The 22,771-nt window shown below is 35.2% G+C and overlaps 1 protein-coding gene across 1 annotated transcript; it reads right to left on the bottom strand.

The window, feature by feature from the left end:
• Nucleotides 1-2,947: 2,947 nt before the first annotated feature.
• XKR9 (XK related 9) lies at nt 2,948-21,193 on the bottom strand. The gene is made up of 3 exons (XM_061172079.1): nt 20,922-21,193; nt 9,525-9,745; nt 2,948-3,576 (listed from the first exon to the last, which is right to left on the bottom strand). The coding sequence occupies exons 1-3, from the start codon at nt 21,191-21,193 to the stop codon at nt 2,948-2,950; spliced, it is 1,122 nt and encodes a 373-aa protein (XP_061028062.1).
• Nucleotides 21,194-22,771: the final 1,578 nt, after the last annotated feature.

Genomic DNA, 22,771 nt, shown 5'->3' with positions numbered 1-22,771 from the left:
TATCAAAACAGCCAGAGAAAAATAACAAATTACATATCAAGCGACAATGATTTGAATTATTACTAACTTCTCAACAAAAACAATGGATACTAGAAATTAGTTGAATAGTCTTTAAAATGCTTAAAGGAAAAGGGGCTTCCCTGGTGGCACAGTAGTTAAGAATCCACCTGCCAACACAGGGGACACAGGTTTGAGCCCTGGTCCGGGAAGATCCCACACGCTGCGGAGCAACTAATCCCGTGCGCCACAACTACTGAGCCTGCGCTCTAGAGCCCGCGAGCCACAACTACTGAGCCTGCGGGCCACAACTACTGAAGCCTGTGTGCCTAGAGCCCGTGCTCTGCAACAAGAGAAGCCACTGCAATGAGAAGTCCACACACCACAACAAAGAGTAGCCCCCGCTCACTGCAACCAGAGAAAGCCTGTGTGAAGCAAAGAAGACCCAACACAGCCAAAAATAAATAAAATAAATAAATGTATTAAAAAAAATGCTTAAAGGAAAATAAAACTGTCAACCCAGAACCCTATATCTAGCAAAAATAATCCTGTAAGAATGAAGGAGAAATAAAGACATGTTCAGATAAAGGAAAAAGAAAAAAGAATTCATCATCAACAAACCTAAACAGAAAATGCTAAAAGAATTTCTCGTGGCTGAAGGGAAATAACACATGGACATCTAAATCTTTAGGAAGGAATAAAGAGCACTTTCATTTTATGACTCAAAGTCTTTTGGTCCTTTATGACTCAAAGGTTCTGACTCAAGTGCTGCTAAATGAGCCTAACTTTTCCCATCTTCACTCTCTCAAATATACATGTATACATATACACTAAAACATGCAGAGAGAGGGAGAAATACAGTAAGTGGGGTTCATACATACAAGGATCACGTGCCCAAAGTAAACTCCAGATTCTCTAGCTCCTGCAAGAATGGTTCTTCCACATTGCCTAACTTTCTCAAAGAGTAGTGCAGGGGACATCTGATTGAGTTTTATATACTCTATGTAGGTATATAAATATAACCACTTCTGTTATTCAGTATTTATTTGTTTCATTTACTATAAAATCAAAATTGCAAACAGTAAACATTCAGAAAGTCAGTTTCTGTAAATGCTCAGTACGTAACCTTCTCAAGGAACATAATTCTATTCTACACTTGTTTTGTATCCACAACAGTACCTAACAGAATGCTAGGCACAGAGTTAATGCTTAACATACATACTTATTATTTTCTAATAACTTTGATAGTTGAACCTTTCTTCCCAAAAGCTATACAGCAATTTTATATTAAGTTACAAGACTAAATATAGAAACGGACATTTTTTTATCTTGGTGATAGAGAAGGCTATTGTTTGGGGACTCACTCATTAAGAGCTGACCCAAGGAAAAGAAAGGGTAAAGAACTGAAAAAGAAAGGATAATTTGATGGGAAATGTGTCATTATTTCCAGGAGTTCAACCTAACCCAACTGTCTTACGTATTACCCCTAGGACCAAAATTTAGTTCTTACTAGATGGAATAATGCAGAAAACTATTTAAATATGATTTGGTTATTTCAAGTGGTTTCCCCATTTTTTAGTCAAGTTTTTGGGTGTTTTGTTGTTGAGTTGTAGTTATTTCTATATTCTGGATATTAACCCCTTATCAAATATAGACATTTCCCCAAGGAAGATACACAAACGGCTAACAGGTATATGAAAAGTTGCTCAATATCACTAATAATTAGAGAAATGCAATTCAAAACTACAATGAGATATCACCTCATACCCATTAGGATAGCCACTATCGCCACACACACACACAAAAAAAAACAGAAAATAAGTGATGGTGAGGATGTGGAGAAATTGTCATCTTTGTGCACTGTTAGCGGGATTGTAAAATGGTGCAGACATTATACTAAAACTGTATGGAGATTCCTCAAAAGATTAAAAATAGGAAAACCATATGATCCACCAATCCCACTTCTGGGTATATATCCCAAAGAGTTGAATGCAGGTTGTTGGAGAAACATTTGCAAATCCATGTTCATTATAGCATTATTCACAAAAGCCAAGAGGTGGAAGCAACCCAATTATGGATAAATAAAGAAAATGTGGCATATATATATATACAATGGAATGTTATCCATCCTTTAAAAAGAAGGAAATCCTGTCACATGCTACAACATAGATGACCTGTGAGGACATTATGCTAAGTGAAATAAGCCAGTCACAAAAAGACAAATACTGTATGATTCCACTTATATGCAGTATCTACAGTAGCCAACTTTATAGAAATACAAAATAGAGTTGTGGCTGCCAGAGGCTGGAGAAAGAAAGGAATGGGGAATTGTTCAATGGGAACAGAGTCTCAGTTTTGCAAGATAAAAATGTTAATAGAGCAGCAAAACAAAGTGAATATAGTTAACACTACCGAACTGTATACTTATAAATGGTTAAGATGGGTTAAGACGGTCAATTTTCTGTTTTTTCTTGCTCTTCCCTCCTTTCCCTTTTCCTCTACTCAATCTGTCCCCAACTCAAAATATATTCACTGAATCAATAAGATAGAGGAAAGAAGAATGAGTATCCTGCTCTTCTCTTCCTTTTATTTCCCTACTACGAGTATATCAGTTTTAGCTCAGAAACAATGAAGGAAAAGTTGGAGGGAAGTTCAATTCCAGCCTTCTAATTATGGGAATGAGACCATTTCTTTCAGTTCAGGCTCAAGGTGGCAACTCTACCAGGCAATAGGCAAATATATCTAAGTACCCAAGATCTTCAAAACCAAGTGAGAAATTAACTTAGATAATAAAAACATTATTATACTCTCTAACATTCATAATTAATGTACTAGAACTGCCCTCAAATTAAAGAAGGCAAAAATAAGACACAACACACATATACACAAACTTTTTCTTTACTAACCAATGAAACAAAAAATAAGAAAACATATCTCTTAAGTGAATAGCCTATTCCATTAGGAAATACTTCATTCTACAATCTCTTTGAACTGGTTTTCCATCAACTTCATCCAGTTTTGTTTCTTCACTTCTGTTTGGGTGCAAAGTCCCGTAATAAACAATAAGAAAAATAATTCCAAGGAGAAGAGTAAGAGCTATAGTGATGCTGACAGGTATAAAATAGTCTGAATTAAAAATAGAGAGTGGGTAAAACCAGAACACAATCAATATCCCCAATGTGGCCAATACCCTTACAATATAATAACAAGACATTGGACATTTGGTATTCTGTCCCTTAATATTAAAAAATGTAAAGACAAGAATGAATCCAACAACAATCCTGTATATGAATTCCATACTTATGGAAGCACAAAACTCAGTCTGTTCTTTAAATGCCCACAATATACCTAAAAACCAAAGAAATAACAACAGGAGTAAAGCAATCTTAACATTTAAGAATAAAAGAAGCACAACACTCAACATCCAAGATAATAATGTAAACAACTTGTAAAAGAGATATACGAGTTTAGGACAGGGTCCATTAAGAAGGTTTTTATCAGGTAAGGATTTTCTTAAAGCTACTTGATAATCAACAGTCGACCAAGAAATAGCACAGCAAGAGACCATGATGGCTGCATCTACAAAACAAAAAATTTTTTTAAGATATAGTTATAGGAATAATAATAGCAATATTAAATTACTATATGCCATACATGCTTCATCTGTATATACACACCCATAAACACGTCAGGTACTTTATATACTCATCTCATTTAATCCTTTGAAATAGATATTAATATTCCTATATTACATATGAGAGAATTAATGCTTAGAGAATATATATACATTTCTTGACCCAAGTCACACAGCCAGCAAGTTTCAGAGAGATGAGATTTGAACTGAAATCTGCCTGATTCCAAAGTTGGTGTGCTTAACCACTACATTAGACTGCTTTATAAGATTGTGAATAAATTCACTGGACAAATTTTATTGAGCAACTGGTACAATGGAAACTGCATACTCTGCAAGTTCTCTAAGAGACTACAGTGATAGTCCTAGCTTTTCCAGTCTTTTTGGCTTTGACCTTGGACATACACCTAATTCACTAAGAAATGACATCATGAGAGAGAAGGGGGCAGGAAGAAAGGGAGAGAGGTTAAACAGAAAATTTAACGTTAAGTATGAGGTATCAACAGCTCAATTTCCCATATCTTTAAGATGATGGACCAGATGAACAAACACGATCTAAAACTTACAAATTTCTGTAGGCTTGGCATCTTTATCCCATTTTTTCCCCAACAAATAAGAGAAAAGTAAGTTCATTACTACTTTGGAAAGGCATGTCATTAGCCCCACTCTCAAAGCTGGAGACTGAGATCAGCTCAAGATGGTAGAGTAGAAGCACGTGAACTCAAAGCTGGGGACTTATAAAACTGACAGCAAAGATATTAGAGAATTAGAAGGAAATATTTAGAGTAAAATACAGAATGCTCATCATTCCCATTTAGCCTCACTGGAGGGCTGTATACTAGGATAGGAAGGCAGACTTAAGATAGATCCTCCATTGAAGACGATTATAAATGTCTTTGTCCACTCTCCTGGTTTTAGCATATACCACTCTGAACTGCACAATTAGTTGCGCTTCTTTTCTTTCTTCTTTAATTTAAAAATAGTTGAATTAAACATCACTTTCCCCTAAATTTCCCTGTGATATCTTTTTTATAATTGGTTTTAATTTCTTCCAAACCAGTACATATACATCGTTTTTAAAAGTTGATAAGTGCTAAAGAACTTATAAGAAAATAGCAGTAGATTGCTCTACCCCCTCTCACCTCTTAGCCATGACCCTCAGAAAAAATTACTATCAACTCTTCTAGCTTTACTTCTGACATGTATTGCCGTATTTCTAAATAAAACACATACTGTGCTATTTCTTAATTTATCTACTTTAGACACTGATTATTAATTTCCTATGTGGGAAGGGGAAATTTTTGCACATGCACACATATATACACACCCTCCTTCCATTTTCCTCTCCCTCCTTCTACCCAAAAGAGTAACATCACAATTTTTGGTAAAATCAATACTCAGTGTTTACCTTATTATGACTACATAAGTACAGCCTCTTTGACTGCTCAGCCAGATACTACATTCTGAACATATTTCCTTTTAAAACTTTTCATTGTCACTTAACTTGCTTGGTTTTTCATGACTTTTACCAGTATTTCTCAGCAAATTCTTCAAATTAGTTAATTCAACTCCCCTATGTGCATCGATTAGGGTTTTTTGTTTGTTTTTTAAGAATATGATCCTTCTGCTTGAAGGTGGTTGCTGTCAAGGTTTGCTTCCTGTCTCCCCAGAACTTCCCTTCACCTCTCTTCAGTGCTGACTTCCTGTTTCCTGTTGCAATATTTCCTTCTTGCTTCTTTCTCATGGTTTGATCAAGCATTCTCCAGACATTCCTGAGAAAAGTTGTACCTAAGCTAAACTTTTGAGACCATGTATGTCTCAAAATGTCTTTATTCTACCCTCATGTTTGATACACAGTTTCAACAGAAATAGAATTCAAAGTTTAAAAATGTTTTCCATTGAAACTTTGAAGTCATTGATCTATTAAATTCTAATCTCAAGTGTTATGGTTAAGAATTTCAAAGCCATTCAATTTCCCTATCCTTAAATGATCTTTATTTTCTGTCAAATCTTCTAGAATCTTATCTTCATCTTTGCGTCTCTGAAATGTTGTAATGAGGGCTTGGTATGGGCCGTTTTTATCAACCTTTCAATCTAGTAATCCACATCCTTCAGAGATATGCTGTTTTTATTCTTTGACGGCTTCCCTAGAAATCACAACATGCATATTAAACGTATCAAAGTTTAAAGTTAATCAGTATTTTTACCTCACAGGTAGACTTATCATGAAGGTAGTGAAGCTTAAATTTCAGGGACCCACACTTGCCCAGACTCCTTCCAAGCCTGGCAAAGCCCTGGCAATGTGTTCACTTTGTCATATCTATTTTATAAAATTTAGAAAAATAAGATATTTTCATTGCAGTTGCTAAAATTCCCTGTCTCCTACTTTTCCTCTCTCACATTTTCCCTAAGTGTATTGAAGCAAGCTGTGGTCATTTTGGGGATCTGGCTAAAGGGAAATTGAGTTGAGAATAGTTTAGGTTTAGGGGGATAGGTTTACAAGATTTGCTTGAATAATTATGATTAGTAAGTAACAGATCTAGGATTCTCAAGCAGTTTGCCTGATCTTAACACTTCACTATCTTGCTGTCAACAGGCCTTTGATTCCTTAATATTAAGGCATGATGGTCTATCCTCATCCAATTGGCACTATTAGTTTGACATTATTTCCCATTTCCCACTTACCTACCTGTTTCCAATATATTTTTTCTGCTCATTTTGCTCATCTAATCTGTACATTACACTCTATCCAAACGGAATTCCTTGTCTTTGCCAAACCACGCCTTTGCTTATGCATTTCTCCCGGTATGAAATGACCTTGCCCAATCACATCTATACAGATTCTTATTAATTTCTTCTGATTTGACATTATTGACACCAGTAAAGAAAACAAAAGACTCCCACTATTCACTAAAGGAGACACTGACAATAAACAAGTGTTGCCAATTCAAAGAGTATTTAAAATTAGTTACTTCATCAAAAAAAAAATCTTGATATACTCTGATCTTATACCACATTTTTGAAGACACTGGTAGAGTTTTCCCCAAATGTGACAACAATCAAAAAATATACTTATAATATTATCAATACTTTGTGAAGTTGAAACTTCTCTAAATTAAAAATAAACAAAAAACTAATTTCTATTAACTATGCTAGAAAAAAAGAATGAATTTTTCTTTTCTATGGAAATTATATCATAAAATCTTATCAAATCAAAAGCCAATCAGAGTGCACAGCCAAAAAAATTGGATAAAAGAGTATTAAAATAATAAAAATATATTACTTTTCTTTCTCTTGTGAAATTGGTGGTATTGGTCAGCTTTCTTATCCCTGTAATTTACTGTTCTTTATTTTATTTTAAAAAATGCTTACTTTCATATCTTTTATGAATTGAATTGTATTCTTCCAAAATTCATATGTTAAAGCCCTAATCCTCAATGTGACTACACTTTGAAATAGGGCCTTTAGGGAGATAGTTAAGGTTAAGCAAGTTCGTAAGGTTAAGCATTTAACCCAAATCTAATAGGACCGGTATCCTTGTAAGAATAGAAAGAGATACCAGAGATCTCTCTTTCTCTCCATACACAGAGGAAAGACATGTGAGGACACAGCAAGAAGGTGGCCATCTGCAACCCAAAGAGAGTCCTCACCAGAAACCAACCCTACTGGCACCTTGATTTTGGATTTCCAGTCTCCAGAACTGTAAGAGAATATATTTCTGTCGGTTAAGCTGCCCAGTCTATAGCATTCTGTTACGGCAGCCCAAGCAGACTAACATAATTCTGTTTTCCTAATATTACATTCTTCTTTTCAAAAATAGGGTCTCTCTAATTGTTTTTGTTTTATACCTCAAAAACCGCAGATCCACTTTTGCTTTACCTTTCTCCTGAACTATACAAGGAATTTAAAACAGTTTAACTCCATCCATCTTCCACCTGACTTGCATGTTACTGCTTGTCTTCATTCTATCTTTTTCTTAGCCACATAGTATTATTTTTGTTTATGCAGTCAAGTTTCATTTAGAGGTAGGTAACTTCACTTTTACCCTGAGGAGGGTGACTTTTGGAGTGCCAGTTTTACGGATTAGGATTTTCTACCAGATGTCCCTCCCTTGCGAGGACCCTGAGTTTTGTCTCCAGTCCTCCATACCCTAGGAAGCCATCAAAACTGAATCTGCTTGTTTATAAGGTTCAGTAAAAACCCTCAGTGTATAAATGCCTTCACAGTCCTACTCAACCCTGCTGCATTCCCACTTTCATGCATATTTTGGCCTGTTGTATCAGATTGTTTTAAGCTTTTATGAAGACTTTTGAAAATACTTAACCAATTGTTTTAGATAATTTCAGGGGGAGAGTTGATTCAAATAATCTAGCCTTTTAGTGGTGGTGGAACTGATTTGAATAACCCAAGTTTTCTATCTGCTTTCCATCTTCTAAATATTTGTTGACATTTCTAATCTGCTATTCTACTCTGCATTCTCTTCGTCCTTATGGGTTTATACTGTTTTTACTTGTTACTCTCCTCTTTAGCATGATTTCAGAAGGAACAAAGATAAAAGAATTTGTTCAGTCTTCTGAAGTAGTTCTATATATAAACTGATTTTTTTTTACATTTTGAATTATTCTTCCTGATTATCAAAACAATACATGGTTACTGTAGAAAATTTGGAAATTCAGAAAAGTATAAGGAAGATGAAATAGATTAAAATCACTCACAATCCCATCACACAGAAGCAGCCACAGTTAACATCAGCAGATCTACCATAATACAGGTTGTAAGCTCTATATGCTGAACTTTAGCTTCAGGGACTAATAGGTCCCAACCCACAAATTCTTCGCATCACAAGGAAAAAGAGGTCTCATACACAGTAGGTTCATTTCAGTGGTGCACTAACAATCAAAGTAAAGGTAAAAATATTAGAAGGGACTACAATCTAGAGGTTTATGGGAAACTGGGAACAAGAAGACTGGGGAAATGAAGTGTTCTCACAGGTGAGTCTAGCATAGAGGGAACTCCAGGGGAGAGGACAATCTGCTACTCTGAGGTGAATCCAAGTCTGCATGGAATCCTAGTCACTAATGAAAACTGGGACTATTTTTAGCAAATAAATAGTTTTTTTAACATCTCAAATTAAACACCTATTAAAAGATTTCCTTAATGGAAATACCAAATTGTCCTTTAAAAATGTACATTTAACCCTAATGAGGAAATCTGCTATAAAAGAGCAACATTTCAGCCAATTTGCAAAACTTTCATTAGTTTTGTAGCACTAGCACTTTCACCCAATGATTGCGATTCTGGGAATTTACCCTATGGCTAAACTTCACACATGCAAAAGAATGCATGCATAAGACTATTCACTGCAGCTTTTTTGCAACAGTAAAATATTAGAAACAACCTAAATTAACATAAAGAGGGAGCCTGTTAAATAATTCATGATACATCCATAATTTGTAATACTATGCAGATAAGAAAAATAATGAGGGTGCTCTTTCTGTACTGATATGTTTAGATCTCCAAGATATGTTAAGTGCAAAAAACAAAGATGGTTTTTATGTTACCATTTCTATAAAAAAAAAAGAGAGAGAGAGAGGGAAAGAGAAAGATAGGCTTTTAAATTTTTTTTTCTGAAAGAATCATCAAAAAGCTGACAATAATAGTTTGTTTTCTGGGCAGACAAAGGAAGGGAGAGGAAGAAGGGGGAGGGAGACAGTATACCTTTATATACCTTTATATACCTCAAAGTACCTTTGAACCATGTACTTCTTTTCAAAAAAAGTAAATAATTCTAAAAAGAAAAACAATAAAAATAATTCTAAAACCTGCCAAAGAGTTACACAGTTGACATAAAGTATCAGTGGCATCCATCTAACACAGGGTATTAAGAAAGACCTACACTGAGTGAAATTTTCTTGACCATGTTCCAGAAGGATGTAGAGCTGAAGAGCAAGTTGTGGGCAGCCTTCCAGGTAGGTCTCAAACAGCCTGAGCATGCTCAAATCTGTCACCCTATCTATAACTTCTTTATGAGGATCGATTTGTTCTTCCACGAAGTTATCCGTTTTGCTGGTGTACTTGAAAGCCACATGATAACCCTTTTTCAAGGCAAACCAATACCTGTAAAGTAAACATGAATATTTATCTTCAGTAATAGATTCTTTATAACATGTGTGTTAATTTACATAATAATTTTGAAAAAAAAGCAACATGTGTTTAAGAATAGAATTTTCCCACAAACTTTCTCTACTACAAATTTCTCTCAACTTCGTAAATATTTCATGGTAGCTTTATTGAGGTTCAAGACTTCACAATTTTTATTGCATGTCTGATGTGCCAGTGTGTGCTAGCACTGTTAAGCATACATGATCTTCTTTCATCTTCACAGTTATTATGAGAAATGAGTAGGTATTATTCCCAAATCACAGATAGGAAAAGTTAGGCTGAGAACAGTAGAGTGATTTGCTGAAAGTTACGCAGAGAGTAAGGGGCAGACCTAGAGTCCAAACCTATATCTTATCATTCCTAGTCTTAACCACTATTTTCTGAAAGACAAACTGCAATTTCCACTTCATGCAATTTATCTTCACTAAAAGACAAATACATGCCCTTATGATAATGTCAAGGTTGAAGATGAGATTGAATCTTCTTTCAATTTAATCTAGCAAATAATTACTGTTGACCCTTGAACACGTGGAGTTAGGGATGCCAACCCTCTGTGCAGTCAAAAAATCCACGCATAATTGATAGCTGGCCCTTTGTATCCTCAGTTCCATATCCGTGGATTCAACCAACCTCAGATCGTGTAGTACTGTAGTCTTTACTACTGAAAAAAATCTTCATATAAGTGGACCCACACAGCTCCAACCCATGTTGTTCAAGGTCAACTGTACTCCATAATCTACAAGGTGCTAGGCTCTGTGACCATTACCACCCTGGAAAACATAAAATTTCAAAGACTCCTAAAACATCCTTGCTCAGGCTCTTCTTTACAAAGAATTTTTAAATGAACATGACTTATCATCATCCAAGTAAAATTAATAACAAAAATAACTGAAACACTTATTTCAAAAATATCTGAGGCTAACAATAAGACAACCAGGATTCTAGCCCAAAGCTTATCAAAACTCTTTATCTACACCTCAGTTTCCCCATATATAAAATTAGGGCAGTGATATATATCCTGTTTCAACTTGCTCCTTCTGTCAATGTTTCCCATTTCAGTAAATGGCACTAACGTGCACCATGTTGCTCAGACCAAAAATGTGGGAATAATTTCCAACTTCTTTTTCTCATACCCTATAAAAATTCCTCAGCAGGTTCTGTTGGTTCTTAGTTCTAACTTCAAATATATCCAGATCTAAACACATCTTATCACTTCCACTGCCTCCATCCTAGTTTAAGCAGCCAACATCTCTGGCCTGGATTACTTCGATAGCCTCATAATTGGTCTCTCTGATTCTACTCCTGCTTCCTATACATCCTATTCTCTACACAGCATCTAGCTTGAACCTGTTAACCATAATTTAGATGTTATCCCTCCACTCGAAATGTTCCAATGATTTCCATCATACTTAGAATAAAACCCCATCTTACAAGGCCCTCCATAATCTGCCTTTCCCTTTCATTTCTCCCACACTTTCAGTGTACGTTTCTTACTGTTTTTCCCAAGTTAAAGGCCTTTGTCTTTGCTGCTCCCTCTTCCTGGAACTCTCCTAAACCCCAGAGATTTTACAAGTTTACTCCTTAACTTCATTCAGGTCTCTATTCAAATACCAGTTCCTCACAGAGGTCTTTCCAGATCACACCATCCATCGCATTCTATCTCTTTATCCTACATCATTTTTCTTTATCATCACTTGACACATTAATTTTGCTTATCTGTACCTTCTCACAAGAATGAAATCTGCATGAAAGCAGGGACTTTGTTTTGTTCATTGCTATATCCTGAGAAACTAAAATAGTACCTGGCACATAGCCGCTCTCAGAAAATATTTACTGAATGAATGAATAAATGAGAGTTCATGACAATCTTTCCATAAAGATAAAGAGACAGTAGACATGACAGGACTGTGAAAAGCTGAAAGTAAAACACAAATATAAGATATTCTCATTTTAAACAAGATGTATACATATATGGATATGCAAAGATTCTTCACCTAGCAAATAAAAGTATATTTTTACCATCACAGTTTTAGAATAACATGGTCCATTATATTCAATGTGGACTAGATGCCAGGGTAGAATGTCTACAAAAATGATGACGACATGACCTCCACCTTCAATGACCTTACAACCTAATAGGAAGGTCAAGCCTATAAACTGCTAGCTGCAATACAAGGCAGAAGAAATAACCACTCAACAGAAATGTAAATACTATGTTGTAAAAGTATAGGAAAAAAATGATTAACACTGTCTAGGATTTATAGGTGAGATTTATAAGTGAATTTATGTTTGAGTCTTTTCTGGGTATCTGGCACAATAGGGAGTTCCCGTATGTATCTTATGTAAGACTAATATGTAATACAGTATGTTCTTAAAGGTATCTATCCTTTTAAAGCAAGAGGATAGATACTGCTAATTGAAAAACTTGAAAAATTCACAAATATTAACAAGTACATACCTAGAACAAAATCAGTACAGGCAGCATAGAGTGGGAAAGCCAGCAGAGTACAGTGATTAAGTGTACAGACTCTAAAAAAGCCAGGATGCTTGGGTTCAAATCCTTGCTCCATCACTTCCTAGTGATGCCTCAGTTTCCTCATCTGAAAAAGGGGGTAATCATCATATCTACCTCATTGGGTTGGTATGAGGATTAAAGGAGTTGATACATGTCAAATATTTAGACCAATAACTGACACATGTTAAGTGGTATATCAGTGCCTGTTAAACAAACAACAACAGCAACAAAAAAAAAGATGGAGCTGTTTACAGATGTGCACATTAATATTTCCAGTGACTTTAGAGAGGAATATTTTCCAATTTTGTAGCAATTAATAGCAAACCTATACAAAGTTCTGCTTATCTGAGGATAATTTCATGAGAAGGGGAGTATGAATATAATTTTTTAATCAATAGGATATTGTTTAAGTTTTATGGGAGAAATGGTGAAGAGGCCAAAGAAAAAGAAACAGAAGGAGCTTTCTTAGCATATTTTATCACAATGTATTCTTTTATTTGAGATAAAGAGGCAACAGCTTCCAGTAATGATGGATTCCCTTGTATCAAGCTCACCTTCCTACTGATGACAATGATAAATTACAGACAAAATATTAAAGAAAACAAGGCACTAAAGAGCAACCAAAAGTAGGAAGAAGGATGAGGGCACTTAACCCTTGAAAGAAGGGAACCATACTGCATGAGATGCATTTATCTGGCTTTTCCTCTACCAGCATCCCACAGTCCAAATGGCAAAAAGTAGATACAGCTCAAGCAGAAAGTCGAATTATTACTGGCTCAAAGAGTGAGAGGACTGAGGTTGAATCTGCCAGAGTGGTTAGAAATTAAGAGGGATCCTAGAAGAGGGAGCCACAGAGTAAAAAAACTCCCAAATCTGCATATACCCTCCTTAAATCCTTAGCCAACCCCTTACTATGTATATCTAGGGTGATGCTTCAAGGAACTGAGGAAAAATGGCAAGAATGAGCAGAGATTTTGGCAGCTGTCTACCACAGGGAAGAGTTTGGAGTTTAAGTTCCACCAAACTGGAGGGGCTTGGTAAATACTTCAAGCATCCCACTGAAACGCCAAAAGGGTCATGCTTTAGAAGTAAAGACCATACTTCAGGTCTATAAGACTTCCCCTAGGACTAAGGACAAAAGCAAAATAGACCTTCCCTAGCAAAGCCTAAACCAAGCCTCTGTATCACATCAAGGTAATTTGCCAATAATTTAACTGTCTGCTTTCTCTTCAATGGAAGATAACAGAAACCAGAGTCTCTACAAGGTATCAGTCACAATGTCCACTACACAATAAAAAATTACATGACATGCAAATTAAGAGGAAAATGTAACTTATGCTAAAGAGCATAATCAGTTAATAGAAACATATCAGTTAATAGGAACATACCCACAGATGACCCAGATATTGAAATTAGCAAACAAAACAAAGAGAGAAAAAATTAGGGAAAAAAAGTAACAGAACCTCAATAACAAAGGTGTAATTGAAGTCCCAAAAGAAACAGAGAGAGAGAATGGGGCAGAAAAAAAAAAAAAAACTTGACAACATACTGGCGAAAAATATTTTCCAAATTTGATCAAAAACAACAACATAAAGCTCAACGAACCCAAACAGAAAAAATAAAAACCAAACAATAGGTAGGCCCAGAAGACAACTATATCAATAATTACAGTAATATATGAAGTGTAAATGGATTAAACGTTTCAATAAAAGATTGTCAAACTGGATAAAAAAATCAAGATTCAACTCTATATGATTTGGAAGAGACTCTCTTTAAACATAAAGACACGGATAGTTTGAGGGACTTCCCTGGTGGCGCAGTAGTTAAGAACCCGCCTGCCAATGCAAGGGACACGGGTCCAGGCCTGGTAGGGGAAGATCCCACATGCCGCGGAGCAACTAAGCCCACGTGCCACAACTACTGAGCCTACACTTTAGAGCCCGCGAGCCGCAACTACTGAGCCCACGTGCCACAACTACTGAAGCCCACGCACCTAGAGCTGTGCTCCACAACAAAGACAAGCCACAGCAATGAGGAGCCTGCGCATTGCAACAAAGAGTAGCCCCCACTCTCCACAACTAGAGAAAGCCCACAGGCAGCAATGAAGCCCCAACGCAGCCAAAAATAAATAATAAAATAAAATTAAAAAAAAAAAACACAGATAGTTTGAAAGGAAATCACAAAAAAATAGTTAGTATGGCTATATTAGTATCCCAGACAAAATAGATTTCAAATCAAGGAGTATTAACAGAGATAAAGAGAGTCATATCACAATGATATAAGAATCAATTTTTCAAGAAGACATCTGAATGTACCTAATAATAGAGTTTGAAGATACATGAAGCAAAAATTGTCAAAGTACAAGGAGAAAAAGATAAATCCACAATATTAGAGTGTTTTAACACTCATCTCTCAGTAATTGAAAGAAAAGGTAGGCCAAAAGAAAAAAATCAGTAAGAATATAGCAGATTTTAATAACATTATCAACATATTGCCCTAATTTATACATTTATAGAACACTACACTCAACAACAGCAATTTACAAATTCTTTTCAAATGCACATGGAATATTCACCAAGTGAGACTATATGTTGGGCCATAAAACAAGTCAATAAATGTAAGAAGACTATAATCACACAAATTATGTTGTCTGATCAAAACAATATTTAATGAGAAATCAACAACAATAAGATACCTAGGAAAATCCTCAGATATTTAGAGATTTAAGTAAAGGGGCCAGATCCTCAAGTCTCATAAATATTGCACCCTAGGAAATTTGAACATTACCAGATGACCTCTCTCTAAAGCATTTTAAATAGAAGAATAGGTAAGAAAAAATGTTCAACTATTTAATGCCCATTTAAGAAACTCCATAAAGAAGGGCCTAGGGACCTGCGGAAGGAAGGAGACTCATCTCCATTGTACTTTCTTTCACACGATTTGAACTTTTTTTACCAGTTATTTTAAAAGAGCAACAATAACTTCCATATTTTAAATAATACAAATGCCTTTCATATACCCATCAAAGGAAAAGTCTCCTTCGGCAAGGGGAAAGGTTTTATCACAAATAGTACATAAAATAGAAATACAGAAATGTCATCTAATTTATATTCTGGAAAATGAAATGTTCTACTCCACAGACCCCTGAGCAGTGAGAACATACTTAGTAGCAACAGGCACTTACACCTAATAAATAATTCATGCTGACATTCCTTTTCTTTCATCTACCAACACAAACTCAATTTATCTACTCTGTAGGGAAATGAATCTGTAGTTCAGTAAATCTCATGTTTTTCCATACTCAGTTTAGACAGACCCTTGGATAATTTGCCCATTTTTATGAACTTATGTTTTAAATTAATTATGTTTTAATTTTTGCTTATTTCTCACTATTCATCTCAGTATTCTGCCACTTCCTGCACTAAGAAAATACAAAGAAAAAGAAAAAGAAAGACAAAAAGAGGGAAGTGTCTGTTTATCAAGTATCTGTTTATCACTAAGAGCAAACCTAATTCAATTTTTCCTTTTCTTCTTTTTTTGTTTGAATAGGCAAAATATTCAAATAATGCAAAAAAATTTTTTAAAGTTATTTGCTGAAAAAACTCCATGCCACTCCTATGACCTAACTACCCAGTTTTCACCCTCCCCTATGACCATAAGAATTCACGGTTACTAATTTCATGTGTACCCTTCTAGAGTTTCTTTATGCATATACAAGCAAGTATAAGTATATATGCCTTTTCACCACTTTTTTTTACACAGACTGTAGCATATCATATCTGCTGTCTGCACCTTGTCTTTTCACTTAAAAGTACATCTTGGAGATCTTTCCATTTCAGTACATAAAGTACTTTATCATTCTTTGTAATAGCTATGTAGTGTGCCATTGCATAGGTATACCATAAACTGTACCAACAGACATTTTAATTGTTTCCAGTATTTTGCTGTTACAAAGAATACTACAATTGAAAAGCTGTGCATATGTCATTTTACATGTCTGCAAGTACAATAAATTCCCAGAAGAGGAACCTCTGGCCTAAAGGTATGTGCATTTGAAATATGGTCAAACTGCCCTCCACAGGGATGGTACCAATCCATACTCCCATCAACAGAGTATGAGAATACCTGTTCTCCCACGCCTTACCAAGAGAGTGTGTTATCATTTGGATTTTTGCCAGTCTGGTAGGTGAAGAATATCTCAGTGAAGTTTTAATTGGCAATTATTAAATTATGAACGAGGCTTAGCATCCTTCAGACAACTTAAGAGCCATTTGCACTTCCTCTTCTCTGAACTATCCTTACTGTTTTCCCATGTTTCAATTGGGTGGATGACCTTTTTCTTTTTGACTTCAGAAGCTCTTTAAATACTAAAAGACTAGCCCTTTTTCTATTAAATATTGTAAATATTTTCTCGTGTTAAAGCTGTTTTCCTTTTTGCTTTGCTTTTGTTTGTTTGGGAGATGTTTGCTTTTGTTTATTGGCATGCATTTTTTATTATCAAATCTATAATTTTTATAGCTTAGGGATTTTAAGTTATGGTTAGAAAGGCTTTCCCCATTTCAAGGCTATAAAGGAATTTTCCCATGTTTTCTTATAGTATAAATATTTTTACATTAAATATTTGATTCACTTGAAATTTATCCTGGTGTCTGGTATTTTACCTAGATGTATAGCCCATAACATGCGATATTAAATTATCCCAACTCTAAAGTGAATCAAAACCGTTACTGTTCTTATGCTGCATATACTGGCTATTGCTGCCTCTTACTTCCATTCTGGTCAATTTCTACAATCTGTGGTCTGTCCATTTGAATGGCAAAAAGGGGAAAAAACTATTTTCTTGTCCTTGTGGTTTGGGATTTAGTGTTGGGTGTTGGGGAGGGGGTTGCCTAGTGCTACTCCAGAAACAAAACTCTGCCAGTTTATCCTTTCTGATTTTCTTCTGGTTAGGAGGAGTTAGAGCCCATGTTCTGTCATATCAAAGACTGGGAAGCTGAAGACATAAACTACAACATTTTAAAACTCTCCCAATACTGTACCCATCTCTATGTTTCTATCAATATACTTCTAAAGATTTCACCTTCATCACAGAACAGGCTAAACTCTTTTCAAGATCATGTGCCATGTTAGAGCATGGGCTAACCCTGAATTTTGTGTGAAGGTCCAGTTATAATTCACATATTTTTTTTTTCCAAATGGCTACCTACTTGTCCCCACATCCCTAACTACTAAGCAAAGAAATCAGTAAGAATGAAGAATCTCTGTATGTACAACGGAACTCCCATAAGACTATCAGCTGACTTTTCCATAGAAATTTTGCAGGCCAGAAGGGAGTGGCACCATACAGCCAAAGTGATGAAAGAAAAAACCTACAAGCAAGAATACTTGGGCTTCCCTGGTGGCGCAGTGGTTGAGAGTCTGCCTGCCGATGCAGGGGACACGGGTTCGAGCCCTGGTCTGGGAGGATCCCACATGCCGCGGAGCAACTGGGCCCGTGAGCCACAACTACTGAGCCTGCGCGTCTGGAGCCTGTGCCCCGCAGCAGGAGAGGCCACGATGGTGAGAGGCCCGCGCACCGTGATGAGGGGTGGTCCCCGCTTGCCGCAGCTGGAGAAAGCCCTCACACAGGGGCGAGGACCCAACACAGCCAAAAATAAATAAATAAATAAATAATAATTAAAAAAAAAAAAAGAATACTCTACCCAGCAAGGATATCATTCCGATTTGAAGGAGAAATATAAAGTTTTACAGACAAGCAAAAGCTAAAAGAGTTCAGAACCACTAAACCAGCTTTACAAGAAACGTTAAAGGAACTTCTCTAAGGAAAAGAGACAACAACTAGAAATATGAAAATTATGAAAGGAAAAATCTCATTGGTAAAGGCAAATATACAGTAAAGGTAGTAGATCAACCACTCATAAAGCTAGTAGCAAGGTTAAAAGATAAAAGTAGTAAAATCATCTATATTCACAATAAGTAGTTAAGGGATACACAAAACAGAAAGATGTAAAATATGATGTCAAAACAGTAAACATGGGTGGTAGGAAGCAAAAATGCGTGGTTGTTAGAAAGTGTTTGAACTTAAACCAACATCACCTTAAAATAATCACGTATCAGTATAATGATCAGATTGTTATACATGAACCTCATGGTAATAACTAACCAAATATCTATAATAGATACACAAAAGAAAAGAAAGAAACCCAAACATAACACTAAAGATAGTCATCAAATCACAAGGGAAGAGAGCAAAAGAAGAAGAAAGAAGCCAAAAAGAACTACAAAACAACTCCAAAACAGTTAACAAAATGGCAATAAGACATATCTAACAATAATTACTTTAAATGTAAATGGACTGAATGCTCCAGTCAAAAGACGTAGACTGGCTGAAAGGACACAAAAACAAGACCTGTATATATGCTGCCTACATGAGACTCACTTCAGATCTAAAGACATACAGACTGAAAGAGAGAGTATAGGAAAAGGTATTCCATGCAAATGTAAATCATAAGAAAGCTGGGGCAGCAATACTTATATTAGACAAGATAGACTTTAAAACAAAGACTGTAACAAGAGACAGAAAAGGACTTACATAATGATAAAGGGATCAGTCAAAGAAGAAGATATAACAATATGGGTATACATATGTACCCAACATAGGAGCACCTAAATACATAAAGCAAATATTAACAAACATAAAGAGAGAAACTGACAGTAACACAACAATAGTAGGAGACTTTAACAACCCACTTACATAGGTAGAGAGACGTAAGATCCAGACAGAAAATCAGTAAGGAGACACTGGGCTTAAATGACATTAAACCTGATGGGCTTAACAAATTATATATAGAACATTCCATCCAAAAGCAGCAAGATATACATTCTTTTCAAGTGCACATGGAACATCCTCCAGGATAGATCACATGACAAGCCACAAAACAAGTCTCAATAAATTTAAGAATATTGAAATTATATCAAGCATCTGTTCTGACCACAATGGCATGAGACTAGAAATCAACTACGAGAAAAGAATGCAAAAAACAAAAACAATATGCTACTAAACAATCAATGGGTCACTGACAAAATCAAAGAGGAACAAAAAATACCTGGAGACAAATGAACATGAAAACACAATGATACTAAATCTGTGGAACACAGCAAAAGCAGTTCTATGAGGGAAGTTTATAGTGATACAAGCTTATCTCAGGAAATAAGAAAAATCTCAAATAAACAATCTAACATGTAACAGTCATGTTAGATACAGCAAGAAGGTCTACCTTAAATTTGTTTGGAGTCCCAGAAGGAAAAGAGACAGAAATACGGTAAAGAAAATGTTAGAAAAAATAATGGCTGAGGATTGTGCAGAATTCATGGAAGATAATAATCTATAGTATCAAGAGAACCAGCAAATCCCAAGCAGGAGAAATAAAAGTAAATATATACCTGGATATATCATAAACTGTAGAAACCCAAAGATAAAGAGAAAAATCATAAGAGCAGCCAGAGGGGAAAAAAGAAGACAAAATACTTTTAAAGAGCAACAGTAAGATTGACATCTAACTCTTCAATAGTCACAACGGAAACAAAAAGATGAGAGAATATAATATACAGAGAGAAAATAACTACTCATCTAGAATTCTATTGCCACTAAAATCTTTCTCAGGAAAGATGGCTATTAAAATAGCCCAACTTCAAAACCTAACTGTAGCAAAATAGTACATTATCCTCTTAATATTTGTCTTTATTTTTTTTTTTACACCAGTGTTTAAACTTTTATTTCACACCATGCAAGGTCAATTATAACACATTAAAAAGTGACAACAGCTATAAGCTGCAATTTTACATTTATACATTGGAAATGTCCATTTTCAAAAGCTGAACATAATTACCATGTTGTCATAACAGCTAGGCTTCAATTCAACTGTTTATACAGATAAAATTTACTATGAAAAACAATAATTTTATATCTGTCCTTAATTCTTCTCTTTACCTTTAATATATATATTGCTTTGAACAGAATTAAATTCCTTAAGATAATGAAGAAAAGGTCATGTGAAATTAGGTATATGGAGAATCACAGAATTCTCAGGGCTTATTTAGATTCTATTTTCTTTAACCAGAAAACAGGCTTTAAACAACATGATTCTTAAGGTTGTTTTTAGTTCTGTGGATGATTCTGTACCAAGATAACCACATGGTTACTGCATTATTGCAGTAAAAATTTCACTTCATTAAATGAATGATACAAGTAACTTAAAAAATTAAGTGCTCTATCAGAGTTGCAAGTGATAGGCTATATTTACATAATCAGTCTTAAAATATAAAATAGATGAGAAAAGATTCACAAGACATAGAAATCAGTCCTTTTCCCTCTCATAAAAAAGTGATAACATATTAGAAAAAGTAACTTAATTAGGTAAATTAAAACATTCTATTAATGAACCTGGAAAATTCTGACAGTTCAATGACTCACACAAGCACTGCTAGTGAGAAGCAAGTAACCTTGTGCTACATGCAAATAGGGGACCTTTGTACATTTGACTACCCAGATACAGAAAGGTAGCTTCTGTCTGAAAAAAAGAATAATAGTGTTAATGATCAAAAGTATATGCTCACCTTGTAAAAACTCCTCCTTGCAAGCAATGAAGTAGAAGAAAACAATGCTGACTTTCTTGGCCTGATTCCTTTAAATCGTTCTTGAACCAAGAATAACTAAAACACTGGACCACAAGTGTTCCAAAGAGCATAAAGCTTACTGTTAAAATACCGAAAACATACTGTCCCTCATGGAAAAACCTGACAGACACCCAGATATCCACAATTAAATCAATTACATAGATTACAATGCCAAGAACCGACATCATAAAATTTAACTTAGTATATTTCATTATGAATCACTATATCTCTTGGTTATCTACCTCCTTCTCTCATACAAAAAGAAAAAAAAAAGGAACAAATATTAGTGCATCCTTTGGTGTAGCACTGAATTTTAACTTCTACTCCCTAAATCCATTTAAAAGAAAGAATAAATATTATGAAATTGGAACACTAAAACCAAAGTGACTAATTTTAACTTTCTTTTCTAAACCTCTAATCCAGTTGTTACAAGGCTTTATTCAATCTTCTGTCTCACAGTGTTCTTCATTACAGCTGACAACACCTAAAATGAAACATCATAAAAGATTCTAAAAATCTTGAGTATAATATTAAAAACCCTAGACCATGACTTTATCAAAGCCCTACTTTTTCTAAAAATAATATATTATCACTAAATATACTTTTTATAATATATAGCTTTGGGAAAGTAAAGTGTCAGAGATATACTTAATAGTTGATAACTTCCTCTCAGACTACTTACCTTTTAAAACACATAACCTGCTCACAAAGACATTTACCACAGGACCATTTATAGTGGCAAAAAACTGGAAATCATCTAAATGTGTCAACAAAAGGAATTAATAATGGTAGAATCATAAAATGGAATATTACAAAGCTACTAAAAATATATTTAACAAAGGTACAGTAGCTGTGAAAATTCTTAATATGCTTTTTTTAAAGCATTTTTTAAAATTAATTTATTTATTCATTTATTTATTTAGTTTTGGCTGCGTTGGGTCTTCGTTGCTGTGCGTGGGCTTTCTCTAGTTGCAGCGAGCGGGGGCTACTCTTCGTTGCAGTGCATGGGCTTCTCATTGCGGTGGCTTCTCTTGTTGTGGAGCACGGGCTCTAGGTGCGCGGGCTTCAGTAGTTGTGGCACACGGGCTCAGTAGTTGTGGCTTGCGGGCTCTAGGGCACAGGCTCAGTAGTTGTGGCACACGGGCTTAGTTGCTCCGCGGCATGTGGGATCTTCCCGGACCAGGGCTTGAACCCGTGTCCCCTGCATTGGCAGGCGGATTCTTAACCACTGCGCCACCAGGGAAGTCCCAAAAATTCTTAATATGCTTTGATACAGCAATTCCATCTAAGAATCAAGCATAGGGAAATACTTACAAATGTGCACAAAGATATATGCTCTTTGCAGAACCTTTTTTAAAATAGCAAAAAATCGAAAGCAACCCAAATGACAATTGAGAAGCCTAATTCAATAAATTATGGTACATCCATACTAAAGAATACACCATGCAACCTTTAAAAAGAATGAAGTAGCTTTGTATAACCTGACTTCGGAAGATCTCAAGACACATTAAGTGAAAAAAGCAAGTACCAAAAGGATAAATATAGCATACTGCAATATATGCTTCCTAATTATACATGGAGAGGGGAAAGGAGTTGGGAGTAGGAAGCAAATGCAATTTTAATCCTTTAAATATTCTTTCATATCATTTGAGTTTTTTACAACAGACATGTACTAATGTATTATATAATTTCTTAAAATAAAAACAATAGTAAATGATATTTATAAAGAATTTTGATGACTGGAGAAAGTGTTTATTCTTCTAATAATAGCTAACATTTACTTACCACTA

Source organism: Eubalaena glacialis, chromosome 17 (genome assembly GCF_028564815.1).
Source record: "Eubalaena glacialis isolate mEubGla1 chromosome 17, mEubGla1.1.hap2.+ XY, whole genome shotgun sequence".
In the NCBI taxonomy this organism is placed as follows: domain Eukaryota; kingdom Metazoa; phylum Chordata; class Mammalia; order Artiodactyla; family Balaenidae; genus Eubalaena; species Eubalaena glacialis.
Note: the sequence above shows the minus strand (reverse complement) of the source record. Positions and strands in the feature narration are given on the sequence as shown.